General features: G+C 38.7%; 1 protein-coding gene across 2 annotated transcripts in view; it reads right to left on the reverse strand.

The window, feature by feature from the left end:
* Positions 1–14,249, reverse strand: part of Dcc (DCC netrin 1 receptor) — a 1,081,061-nt gene that overhangs the window by 37,181 nt on the left and 1,029,631 nt on the right. For both annotated transcript variants that reach the window (XM_031365997.1, XM_031365996.1), the window contains exon 27: positions 10,142–10,354. In XM_031365997.1, coding sequence (XP_031221857.1) covers positions 10,142–10,354 — 213 coding nt within the window. The remainder of the gene's footprint in view (positions 1–10,141; positions 10,355–14,249) is intronic.

Consider the following 14,249-nt stretch of genomic DNA (forward strand, 5'->3'; position numbering starts at 1 on the left):
GGGAGAGAGGGAGAGAGGGAGGGAGGGAGAGAGAAAGAGAGAGAGAGAGAGAGAGAGGATAAATTTCATTTCAAGTGAGTTATAACCTCTGCTTAGGAGCACACACTCTGGTCTAAATTAAAACTGCTTCAAAGTGTAAACTACAGAGGGTCAGCTGCCATATCACTTAGAATCCCATCGGTACATCAAAATGTTGGGATCTTCTCCAGTTCCCCTAAATCAGAACCCGTATTTGAAAAAGATTTGCATGTGATTTCCCAACACATGGAATTTTAGAGCTCACTGCTACAGAAAGAAATATCCACGATGAATATAGAACTCAAATTGCATCTCAACTCACATTCAGAAATATTCTAATATCATAGTAACAAATTATGCTGTTTGTGAATCAGAGGGAAGATTTGTCTAGTATTTTATGTTCATGTTCAGTGTCAAATAACCATTTCTCAGTCATTGACTTTTGCTCCTCACATCAGTAAACTCTCTACCTTATTGTTCTCACTACAGAGGAGTAGTTCCTCTGTAAGATGAGAGCTTGATCTGGGGTTGGGAGGTGCTACTAACATTAAAAGATTATTGTGTTTCTCTATAGGACCATTTCAGGGAGATGCAAAGCCAGGCAGGCAGACATGTGCCCATCAGATTTGCCACAGTGCAAGAGGTAAGGCCTTACTGGAACCTACACTGTTGCAATAGAGGCCAACTTTCTGGCTGTTGGATGGATTGATGGTTTGAGAGTGAGTCCTGCTCTAATGGATGAGACAACAAATCACTGTAAAGTCAGGTAATAATCTTTATAAGGCTCTGAGCTATTCTATTTACTATTTTGGGTTCCACGTGGAAATCATTTCTCTATGGCTATTATAACCTTCAAATATGTACAGGAGGATATGGTATTTCACAAATTAGCTCATGTGTGACCAGACATGTTATTGAGTACTATTTTATTAAATATGTATTTAAAATATAGTTATTAATATAAATATAAAATCATTCAACATTATTAAATTACATTAAATATGAATTTTTATTTAAATAAATATAAACTGTTTATTAAATGTCAAATGCCAGTGTATAAATAAAGTGACAGGGCCTCTGCGTGATACTGGATCAGATGTTTCTAAGATAAATACTATCATTTTATAAGCATAATTAATATTAATATATTTTGATTTCCTAAAGTTGTGCAGCAATGACTTTCCAGATTAGAATGTAGTTTATCTAGTTATGGTGGGAAAGTGAAGCACAAAAATTTCAATGACCTATTCAATAGCCAAGGTAGTCAGTAGGGATGCTGGGCCTAGGTGTCAGAGGGTTGGAGGATGGGAGTAGTTCTTTGTTTGCCAGTCAGTACTTTTATTTAAACTGTGCCTCTGATGAATAAGCGATATAGGTGAATAGAACAACTCTCCCAGTCTCCATGGGGTCCCAGTGTCCTGCTGTGTTTTTTCACACCAAGCAAGTTATTCAGCTAGGTCTTGTTTGTGCAGCACAGCTCTATTCTGTTGCGAAACCAACTCTAGAGCATTTCAAGGGTAAAACCAACACAGACTGCAATTTTAAGTGTAACAAGGAGAGGAACTAAAAGTTAAACCTTAATTCCTGATTTTAAGAGCATCCTAGGTTTGCATATTATTGTGGTTTGCAGAATGCATGTCTTATTAGGAAGTGATGACTCGCCGACTGTGTAAATAGAAAGGTGCATACAACTTACCAAGTGGAAGAATCAGGGGTGTGAAAGAAAGATATTTAAGGCAGCAATTTAGAAAAGACATTGAAAAGGGCAGCTATTCCAATCTCATTATTTCTATAAGCTGGCATGTACAATCACGTTGTAATACGCCTCTCATTTGAAATCAGTGGTTTGCTTATCACAGTAATTCACAGACATGCACGCAAAAATGTTAGAATCCCCTTAGCTACAAAAGATAAAAGATGCTGTCCCCTGAAAGCCTAAGCATTCTGGTGACAGAGATTCTGGGAACGAGGACATCAATCCTCCTGGATGCCTAAGTTGAGAGTCAATGTTCGCAAATTCCCAAGATGTCTTTGGGGTAATACATTCTCTACAAGGCCCTGCCTGCCAGAAAATCTTTATAAATTATCATTGGATCTGTCACTAATTTTTATACAAGTTTTACTATATTATATGTCTCATCATTATAGCTTGCTGATAGTTACACTAATTCATTTTAACACATAGTTCTTTTGTTTGTTTTCAGGGTTAGTTTTTGCACAACATGAATTCAATAGCCCATTAGTAGGAGGTTAGTATGGACACCTTTCTTGACCTTTCCCACACCTTCAAAGAAAGTTCTGGAATCTGACAGTAACTGATAAACTAAAATTATGATCTATCAGCTACTTACCCAGCTGGGACTACTAACAATGATGCTTAGAATCTTTTAAGATTTGTGATTTAATGTTTTTTTTTGTGTGTATGTGTGTGTGTGTGTGTGTGTGTGTGTGTGTGTGTGTATGTGTGTGTGTTATGTGTGTGTGGGTGAATACCATGTGTGCAGATTCCCACAGAGGTCAGAAGAGGATACTGGACTCTTGGAACAGGAATTTTAGGCCACCATGAGTTCTGAACTGCTGAACTAGAGTTTGAAATGCTTAATCAAACTAAAAACATTCCCATATTTTCACTCTTTCACTTTTCATTCTTTCTATTTTTTTATTAGATGTTTTCTTTATGTACATTTCAATTGATATCCCCTTACCCGGTGGTTTCCCCTCTGGGAAAAAAAAACCCTATTCCATCTTCCTTCCCCCTGCTCACCAACCCACCATCTCTTGCTTCCTGGTCCTGGCATTCCCCTACACTGTGGCATGGAGCCTTCACAGGACCAAGGACCTCTCCTCCCATTGATGACTGACTAGGCCATCCTCTGCCTCATCTGCAGCTGGAGCCATGAGTCCTACCATGTGTACACTTTGGTTGGTGGTTTAGTCCCTGGGAGCTCTGAGGGTACTGGAGAATATCATCCTGAGTGAGGTAGTCCCATCACAAAAGAACACACATGTATGCACTCACTGATAAGTAGATATTTTCCCAGAATCTCAGAATACCCAAGATACAATCCATAAAACACAAGAAACTCAAGGAGAAGGAAAACCAAAGTGTAGATACATTGATCCTTCTTAGAATGGGGAACAAAGTACCCATGGAAGTAGTTGCAAAGATTGAAGGAAGGACAATCCAGAGACTGCCCCACCTGGGGATCCTTCCCATATTCAGTCACCAAACCCAGACACTATTGTGGATGCCAGCAAGTGCTGGATGACAGGAACCTGATATAGCTGTCTCCTGAGAGGCTCTGCCAATGTCCAACTAATACAGAAGTAGAGGCTCACAGCCATTCATTGGACTGAGCACAGGGTCCCCAATGAAGGAGCTAGAGAAAGGACCCAAGGAGCTGAAGGGTCTGCAGCCCCTTAGGAGGAAAAACAATATGAACTAACCTGTACTCTATTCTTAGAGAAGATATCTGATCTCACACATGAGCAAAGTAGATGTCAGAGGAGAAACATCATTTCTTCTGGTGGCACAAAGGAGTCACTTGTATGGACTGACCCATTCTTCTGTTGAAACACAGTAGCTCCTCATCCTCTGCATTGGACTACACAGGGACCATAACATGTATGCTTATTTTCACAAAAGTAACTTAGTCAGTATAAGTTTCTGGACCTGTGACTTCACATTGTTCTTTCCATTCAGTATGGATATATGAGTTACTGGTATCATAGGATGGAACTTGTTGAGCTCATTTTGCATTTTAGGACCACCAAATTGCCCCAAATTTGTAAGTTGCTTCATTGTATCTGCCTTTATCACCACCTAATATCTCATCATTCTATTAACTCTCAAATTGTCAAACTTTCATAAGGCTTGAAATTGATGAAAGGTAGTCAAATCCTGGTGCCATTTTTAATAATTTTATTCCAACAAACTAAACAGGCAACTGAGTGTTCATTACCTCCAAGAGTTTGGATGAAGATCTTAAGAGTTCTAGAAATATTACAAGTGTGTTGCACTTCCCTCATGGTTGATTACAGTTACTTTGCAGTTAAACATGAATTTGCTTAGTGGCACTCTTTATGAATTATATATGCTTATAACATTTAAAGTAGTAACTTTATTCATTTTCCCGAAGCTGATTTTTATAAAAAAAAAAAAAGTTTTGATTTCCAAGACATTTTACAAAAAACAAAACAAAACAAAACAAAACAAAAAAACAAAACAATATAATACATTCATGGGAATTTAAGCATGTGATCAATTTTGTTCATAAGCAATGCAAAAGGATTGTTTACTTTGAAAATAACTGCTGCCCATTCTTTCATCACCCTCTGTCACCCATTCCTTCACCATTCTCTGTCACCCACCCAGGACATGATGAACTCTCAAATATACTCCAAGGACAATCTTGCTATCCCTACATGTTTTAAATGATCTCATTCATGAAGTCAACCAGATTTTGAACACAGACATCTTTAATTGTCTCTTATGACTACTTACATGGCATTTTGATATTTTAGACTTTAATTATACTAATCTGACCATTAATTTCAGGTTTATATATGATCTAAATATTCCCAATAAAATATTTTTCTTCTTTTTTTTTTTTTGTTTTTTACATTGAGAAAACTTGATGGAAAGGATTAAAAGTTTGACTCAGGTACCACTTCCTTAAACTCCTCCAGGTAATTTTTGTCATCCTGAATAGCTTAATCATGTGTATACAACTGTCTTGGTCTTCTGCCATGCTCTCTCTCTGACAGTATGCATACTATTACCGTGTCTTAATTTCTATCTCCCTTCTTCATTTCTTTCTGGTCATCTACGTTTTCCATGCTGGACTTTAAAGCTCTTGTCATCAGGAGTGCTACTAGCAATGGATGTAAGGCCCTGGCTTTCTGTCATGCTGCAGAGGAATGACTAGCAATTGGAATGGATGAAGTTAGTACAAATGGCCACGGTTTCAGAGCTGTCTGGAGAGCTAGGGTTCTTCCTATCAGTTCCTTCTCCTACCTAATAGCAACACGGATACTAAACCATCACTGTTTTAGAAATGGAGCTAAGAAGCATTAAGTATCTGGAGCTGGCAAGATAGGGTTTGCTCAGTGAGCTCTGTAAGCCAGGTTGGCAACTCAAGTTGGATCCCAGGATCCCACAGAAAGGTGGAGGAGATAACCCACTCATGAATATTATTTGTTTACTTTCACATGTGTGCATTGGTATCATGGCCACACATATAGCATCGTACATATACACATAAGTGTGCATGTATGCACACACTGTATAGGAACACTTACACAATAATAAATTAATACATTATAAAACCAATTATGCCAAAACTATCCTAAATATAATCTTATCTGCTACAAATTTTCCTTAGAAATATTTGGTATCTACCACCAACCTGGAAGGTTCTTTGTAATTGAAAGAAATCAACCATGAATATCTGTGAAACTAACTAAAAAAATAAATAAAATAAATAAATAAAACAATAAATAAAAGAAAACACACATTTGTAATCAAGGTTATTATGTTTTTCTGAATTTTTGATGTCTGTTTTCAAACTCAGTTTTTGAGCATTTGGAAAATCTTTAACCATTTCAACTCTCAGTTTCATCAGCAATAAATGCATCATCAGTCACATAGACCACGTATTAAATCTTCTCTGAAAATGATGTTCCTGCTTTCAAGTTAGTTAACAGACTTCTGTTCTATTTACATGTGAGAACACAAGTTTACAGGAAATTAGTATGTTTCCACAATCAACACCAAGTAGGTTACAGGGTGACAAATAATATCTATGTAAGAAAAGTTTTCTTGTTGCATTTTAATAAAATATAATTTAGGATGATTAGATTATTTCAGATCAAATTTCATTTATTAAACAATATCTGTTATAAGTGAGGAGAAGATGCTTGTTACAAACACAGGTGGGACTTGACGTGAAAGGAAATGTATTTATTGGGAGGTGGTGTTTTCCTGCCTATAGTTGATTGTAATGTTGCCTCCAATACCACCAAATCCACACATCCTAGCTATTTATTTGTGTGAGGGACTTCTGTGACTAACACTAACAATGAAGGCTTTATGACACCTGCTCAAGTACATTTGATCCCCCAAAACCTCTGCCTGTGACTATCTGATTGGGACATCCGAGTGACATCTTTAATGAACACTCGCAATGGTGGTTAGCGAGTCTGGTATTGAAATCTGTTGTAATAATTTATAAGAAGCAGGTTATTGCCTTCCTTATGATATAGCATATTTACTAAAGTGGGGCCTGACAAAAAATCATGTTACACAGGGAATACACGTTTTCCCAGCCAGCCACAAAATATAAATTATATACCTTTTCTGTCCACTGCCATCCATACATACCTACATCTTGTTCTCAATCTGCAGACAAAGTGAAAGACATGCCACAAGGTGCAGGGAGAAGAAAAAAATCAAACTCAATTTGCTATACAATGAATTGTTTTTTGGTTTTGTCATGTCCACTGACATATTGATCAGTCAAAGAGTGAAAAGATGAGAATGCACCAGGTGTTTATGTAGATAAGTAAGTGAAACCATTATACGATTCCTTTTGTTTTACACAGATGCATGTACTTAGGAGGTTCACACTATCAAGACAACACTGTGAATATCGGTATTTGAGAAGTTCCATGGTTTTGCCCGTAAAATGGTAGTTCCACGGGACAAACGGGATGCCATCTCTAACTTCATTTAAAATATGTAGAATCTTTTCTGTATCATGTGGAAGCACCGCCTGTCAGTAAAAAGCTGATGGCCTATCAGCTGAGGTTAGAAATAGAAGGTGGGAGTTCTTGGAGAGAGAGATTGGAACTCTGAGAGTTAGACAGAGGCAGGAGACTTTCCTTGATCTCAGAGGAGCTCTGATGCATGAAACTGAGGAGAGGTAATCAACTATGTGGCAGACATAGGGTTATATAAGTTATTAGCTAGTTGAGGAATGAGCCAAAGTTTATAGGCTAGGCATTTATTTATAAATAATTAAGTCTCCTAGTCCTTATTCTGGGAACAAAGAGGCCAGGGTAGAAAAGCTCTTGGCTGCATAGGTACTGCTGGTCCTTTCCCAGCTAAGATGAACTTCAGGATGGAAACTACACATGAGTGCATAAACACACATGCACATCCACACCTTCCCCCACCCAACCACAACACACACACCATACCCAATCCATGCCTTATTTTGGCCCTCTGTAAAATGTATATGAAATTTATAATGTAATAAGCCCAACATTCCATTAAACATTTTCTATTTCTTCTGAAATGGGACTAAGTCAAATCACTAATATGTCCACATCTGTGATTTTCAAGGTGCAGTGACTGTTCTGTGGAATTTGTAAAGCCGGTATTGTTATTCACCACCATGGATGTGAAACTATAAGGTACAAAATCACTTTATCACAAGATGAAATTTCAAAAGACATCATAAAGATCCTGGGGCCTATTAAGCTAAATGCCTAACTCAGCATGTGGAGGGGGGAAATGAAGGAATAACTCTATGTTTGCAGGTAGGCACAATTCCAGTCATTATGACAACAGACTGCGTTGCTAACTACCACCTACCACAGACATGCTGCAAAACACTCTGTGATCCCAGGGAGATTGTTACTCTTAATATGTATTGCCCTATTCCTCATATATAAAGATGTTGCAAGCACAGCTCTGCAATCTCAGTGGGAGGCAAATTGAGGCTGGGACCCTTAACACTGCTCATGAAAAACCACATGCAGAAATCCTACCTAGGACAGGAGTGCCTTCATTGATGCTAATCGCAAAGCTTTCAAAGCAGAGGAACTTCTCATTTAGCATATTCTTTAAAAATTAGAGCAATGCCTCCCATTACCATATTCTAAAGTAATTATGTGCAGTAAGTAAAGACAAATTCATTACTAATTACAGAGTCTTTTATTGTGAAATCCAGAGCAAAATTATTTGAGGTATTTTCTTTTCTAAGCTGACAACAGAATGACTTTACTTCATCAATCAGTTTGACTAAAGTAATGATTTTCTTGGAATTAAAATTTGTTGAAAGCTCTAAGTATTTCATCTTTTGGGCTAAGAAGCATGTAGTTAATGTCACCACTAATACATTTGTCAGTCTGCTAATTTTCTTTTTTCTATTAGAATAAGTAAACAGCAACCCTTTTAAAAAGCATACTATCTACCATGTGTCAGGAGCGATGTAGGGAGACTTATTTGAAAATCATGAGGTAAGGCGTTATAAGATGCTCAGGAGTCACAGGCAGACAATGAAGGAGAGACATAAAAGGAGAAGGCATTTAATAATTCCAAAGTGAGGGCAGAGTACATCTCACAGGGTGTAAAGGGAAGATGGCATTTAAAGGAGAATTATGAAAAAAAGAATCAAATCAAAACCAAGAACTCAAGCCAGAAGGATCGGAAAATAAGAAAGAAGAGGCTGCTTCAGACAAAGAAGTCAAGCAAAATGGAAGCAAGTAGTCAAACCATAAAAGGCTCATAGTGGACGATAGAGGGAGACACAATGTGGCTGTGCTTGTACGGCATTCTACCAGCTCTTACCCTATCTAAGTAGATATGGTTATTAGTTGTTGGAATATAATCAGGGACAGCACAAGCCCCTGATTCAATTTCTAAGGACACAGTACAATCATTTAAGCTTCACTGTGCAAGAGCCTGGTTGATAATAGTTTAATTAGAAGACTATAATATCTGATTTAAAAATGCCAGTTCTCTGTTCTACTATCAGTTCTATCGAACTAAACATTCCTTTTGGTAAGTCTGTTATCCTGGGGCATCAGATTTCAGCTTGATTGCCATAACCCAGATCCCAAATCAAGTGCTGCTTCTACATTGATTTTTTTCCCTTTCATTTAAAATAGCATTCAAAGATTATTTAGTAGGAATGCATGGCAGAACAAACCACCCATCCCATTGATTGGAAGTCACCAATGCTGAAGGAGGAAATGACTAGGGTCTTCCTAGTAAGATTATTTTATTGACTCTTTGCTCAAGGAAATACTATTATTTTAAAAAAAAATGTTTCTTCTGCCATATCTTGGACTTGAATGCCTCCAAAGTTCCTAGATGAAGGCTTGAACCCCAGTGTGGTGATCTTGTAAGACAGTAGAACTTTAAAAGATGCATCTAGTGGGAGGTCTTTAGTTTATTGGGTCCATACACTCAAAGGAAACTAGAAGACCCTAGTCATTTCCACCTTCCCCATCTTTGACTTCCAGGAAATGAGCTGGCTGGTGTGTTCTACTATACATTCCTACCATGACTGATATGCTGCTGCCTCACTATAGACTCAATCAGTCATGAACTGGAACCTTCTAAAGTAGGGCGAAATAAAACTTATCTGTTATTTTTAGTGAGAGAATGATGACATTCCTGACAGACACATGCAAAGAAAATAACAGTGTCATTGCAGTTTTGTTTCATGATATTATATAATTAGTAATCATTGATATACAATATTAAGCTACTTCATTTTCCTTATTAAAATGTGAATGAAGATGGCATGTGTGTTATAGTATTAAACTCATAATTATTATGGATACTTCATTATTTTCTTTTTATATTTTTGGGACATTTGACAAAACACTTTTTTCCCCCTTTGGTTTTTTTGAGACAGGGTTTCTCTGTGTAGCCCTGGCTGTTCTGGAACTCACTCTGTAAACCAGGCTGGCCTTAAACTCAGAAATCCACCTGCCTCTGCCTCCCAAGTGCTGGGATTAAAGGCGTGTGCCACCACTGCCCAGCGACATAACACTTTTTATATCTGCTTTTGTCATTAAAGAAGTTGAACATAAACTGAGAAGTACTAATAAATTCCTACAATATTAGAACCTATGGTTTTTGGTGGTAAAAGTAGAAGGTGAAGAAGTGTTGTCTAGCAGATCTGTAGAGGGAAATAAGTCACTTCAATTACCCATGTGTCAGTTCCCAGATTACTTCTCAACCTCCAGTAACAAACATGAGCACAATGGGCAGGCAATCCACACTGAAAACATACATGATGCCTAGACCTTCTCAATGTCTCTTCTGCACTCAAATAGAGTGATCACTGATTAGAACAGCACCTTGTTAAGTGGTGCAGGTACTTACCTGGTTGAGACAGAAGCGGTGTGTAAGGGACTTTTGGTTCTATTGCACTCATAGGTGGAGGTAGCAAAGGGTTAGCAAAGCTGCGGAGTGGATGAGTTGGCCGCACACAGGCTGTGGGGATGGTTCTGCTGGGGACTTCTTCACTGCTGGAATGTTCAGGCTGAGCCGGGGGCAGCATGGGTTGCTGTTGCGTGGTTGGTCCTTCACTCACAGCTGTAGTGGGAATAAGAAAACCAGGTGTCATTCGCAATGAAGCTTATTTCACTCACCTTTCTAGAATCAGTCCAGGGAGAAATGATGAGATCTGGCAGTCTCTTCTCTGTTGTATAGGCACTCTTATTCTTCAGCTCTCATGCATGTATGGAATACAATTAGCAAAACCCTTTTCAACAGTAGAGACAGGTTCCATTAGGCCATGGTGTGCCTCTCAGGGACACTCACACAATATATTCCTACTAACTATACTGCATGAACTGTCTGGACCCTGTAATCATAAGTGATGAAGTGAGAAAAAAGAGTTATCTTTCCCTTTCTAAGTTGGAATGTCAGCGGAATTCAACCTGTTACAGCTGCATTATTATCTACCAGCCAATATGCCAATTTTGCTGCGATTTAAACATGCTGTGTCAACTGTCAAACAAATCAGAGTTACAGGGTGCTCAGAGGTACTGCTAAAAAAATAATACAAATAATAGCCACTATCATCATCTCCCATAACAAAATAGAAGCACATTGAGCTAAAAGTTACATGAGACATGATTTCACTGGAGCCAGTTGCCCGAACCCTGAGTTATGATTTTCTACCCTTTGATAGCAAGCCTTGTAATTTTCAGTCAGATTTCGAAGCTGAAGAGTCTTCCCACAGTCATGTGTGACAGCCTTGGGGTGTCTGGACAGCTTTGTATATTAAAATGCACCTTTTCCCCTGGGGAACACAGATGAGTGAGACTAAAATATTTTCAAGGGATTTTCTGTTGCTACGGACAGGGTGCATCAACTTTAAATGTTCATTCATATTCAAAGCCAAAAGGTCCAAGATAAACCACAGATAAAAAGGTCTGCCCACTCGGGAGTAAGCGGCGTTGACTCTGTATGAGTATTTCTAGTTATTTATCTCTTAGGGAGATTGTTCTGGCAAAAAAATGGGAAGATACTCTATTGCTTTCATAATATCTCACTTTGGAAGGATAATTTTAAGGTGGAATTGTTTCAAAAATAGTAAGTTTTAGGAGATGGTTTTGAGAGGACTCTGGGAATCTCACTAAGGTCAGCAAAGGGCAGAGGAGATAGAGAAGCAGGTCTGGTAATGCCTAAGGAATAGACTTGAAAGATAAAAAGATCAAGGTGTCCTATGAAAGATATGCAAAAGTGACACATCCTCTGGAGGTATTTTTATTCATCCTTTTTGCTTCAGAGGGGTCAGAGGTCCTCTGGATGAGAGAGCAGCCTGCGGGCTTCATCTTTTCCAGGTATGCAGGGTAGAAGATGCACGGTTGACTGAGAAAATGATAGCAATCAGAACTCAAAATCTGATGAGACTTGGTCAGTCTTCAAACAGGGAACCTACAGTAAGACAGCCAACTGCCAAACCTCCCATGGAGGTCTCACAACAAGCTAAAATGCTTCCATGATCAAAAGGGGAGAGGAATGTCTTTCTATGGGATCAGATTGTGTCCTGGGATGTTTGAAAGTTTCATTTTACAGAAAGAGAAAATATTAGGTTTTAACTTTGGACTTATGTTTAATCTGAAGACGAAAGTGACCAAAGGCTGATTTTCTAAATAAAGATGTAATAATCTCGCTATTTCTAAAGCTGTACATGTTTCCCCCCTACCTTCAGAGTGTGGGCTGAGTTGCTCCCTTCCTCCTGGTCCTTAAAGGAGGCTCACTTTTAGGATGCTATTCTTGTTTGCCCTTCCTTCACACCAAAGGAATTCATTTCAGTGCTAGATTGCAGGAAATAACTAGGATACTGAGGCTCTTTCAAAAATGTCCCCAGACATGATTCTCAGAATGGTTTTCATAACACTGACTAATGAGGTTAGGAAAAGAAATGTCACACATTTCTCTTCTTATATTGTTTTTAGGTAATTATCGCTATGGAATATGTACTATAACTAACCCATATTTGTTCCCAGAATTCCCTCAGCATTGAAGAAACAATGGGAAGTTTTGAATGCCTACATCCCCTTTATTTCTTTTTCCTTCCTTTAATTCTATTCTTTCTCTTGTATTTTGGACATGAAATGTTCAAAATAAAGTATTATCGTATTCTCGAGTTTAATAAAATTTACATATGTCTTCTTTAAGAATTTGAAATTCTGTCTCTTATTTTGACAAAACCTTTTTATGTCATGTGAATGTATGGATTGCAATTTTACTGAAAATAGTGAGTTTGAGGTCCTAAAGAAACTGGTGGCAATTGGCTAACTGAAGTGCCTGCTCACATATCAAAGTGAGTGCTGGCCTTCGGGCACACTCTGTGTCTGTGTCTCCTCTAGATTCCTCTCACTCCTCAAACCTTCCCCAGCTCATGGGCTTCCCTTCTTCCAGGTTCTCGTTGCTATATACCCCTGCCATTTCAGCTCTGTGCTCTCTTGCCCTTGTATTTCCATCCTCCTCTCCTTCTCTCCCCTCCCCCTACTCCTCCTCTAATGGCTGCATCCATTCTGATGATTATGCTCAGTCTTCTACTTTCTCTCCATGCTCTGGTTAGTTCTGGCTGTGCTCTCCTTCACGTGTACAATGAAAACCTTCCCTTCAACCATCCCTTGGAGCATCATGCCCTCCCTTTACCCAATGAGGGCATTCTTAGTCACTTTTTTTTTCCCTCAGGCCATTTGTTTTCATCAGCATCAATGAGAACTAAAATTCTCTCGTAATTCCTGGTCCTGCCTCTCTAGCCTTCTTGTCTAGCGTTATTTTCACTGAAATCACCATGATGTGGCCCTAAGTGGGCCATAGCCTTTGTCTAATTCATCCTCAGTGACTCACATGAGCACAATGTGAAGCCTAAAGGTCCATGAGTATGAAAGAATAGAATACTATCCATAAGAGAGAAGTTGTTAAAAAATGTGGTGGATGAGTTTTCATAGGTAATTCATAATTCTTGGATTTTAAGAAAATGCTTTCAGAGTTGGCTGATATTTAAGGCAGAAAAATCCTCAAATAAACAGCTTAGCAGTTGCTCCAACAGGGAAATGCTGCATCATGGATGTGCCCATTTGGCCAGTGCAGACACCAGCTCCAGGACATCAATGTGAAACAAATCGTCTCAGTGGCTTGGCATTTATCTGTGCGAAGAGCTCTGAAAGCGAAGAAAACCTCCCTTCACCCCCCGGGATACAGCTTCCTTGCAATTCAGAGCATAGTGAGAGGCAAATGGGTGTCGGCAAGGCACTCATTTTCAAATGATGAAATAGTCAGAATTCATTGTACAAATAGCATACAATTACACAGTAGAGTCAAATCTCAAGGTACTTTATAATAATTAATGTCAACATTCAAAACACTTGCTACAGAGTAACTGGCAGAAATACTGCAAAAATGGAAATGAGGATTTTTCTTCCATCTGAAAACTGCAGTGGTTGATGGAATTACAGCCTACCAACAGCACAAAGCAGATGCCTAGGCATGAACACCTCCTCTTGGAACCTATTTTACACATTAATCTTGGAAGAACAACATTATGAACTATTCCCCAGTAACCTACTTCCTCATAGCCTGGGATGTTGAGAAGACACCCCAAGAAAAAAATGAATGAACTTTTCCACTGTGCTCCTGATTTTATCTGGCACAAATTCGGTTTGGTAGTCAACTTCCAGTTTGTGGGGGAACTGGAAGAGAATGACAGCATGGGCTAATCTCTGAAGCGTCCTCACTGTGGCACTGACAAAATGGAAAGCTCTTACACTCCTCTTCCATAGACTTGTCTAATGGATGAGAAAAACAAGACTCTGCACTGTTATGATGTGCAGAAAGCAAGCTCCATCCAAGACGGCCTGTTTGGGAGATTGTCAAAGTACAGGACTGTTCTCCTGGGGCAGCAGCTTATAATAAACTGCAGTTATACAAGCAGGATTATTTGCCCATCAATCTGGAAATGCAA

This window comes from Mastomys coucha, unplaced genomic scaffold (genome assembly GCF_008632895.1).
Source record: "Mastomys coucha isolate ucsf_1 unplaced genomic scaffold, UCSF_Mcou_1 pScaffold13, whole genome shotgun sequence".
Classification (NCBI taxonomy): domain Eukaryota; kingdom Metazoa; phylum Chordata; class Mammalia; order Rodentia; family Muridae; genus Mastomys; species Mastomys coucha.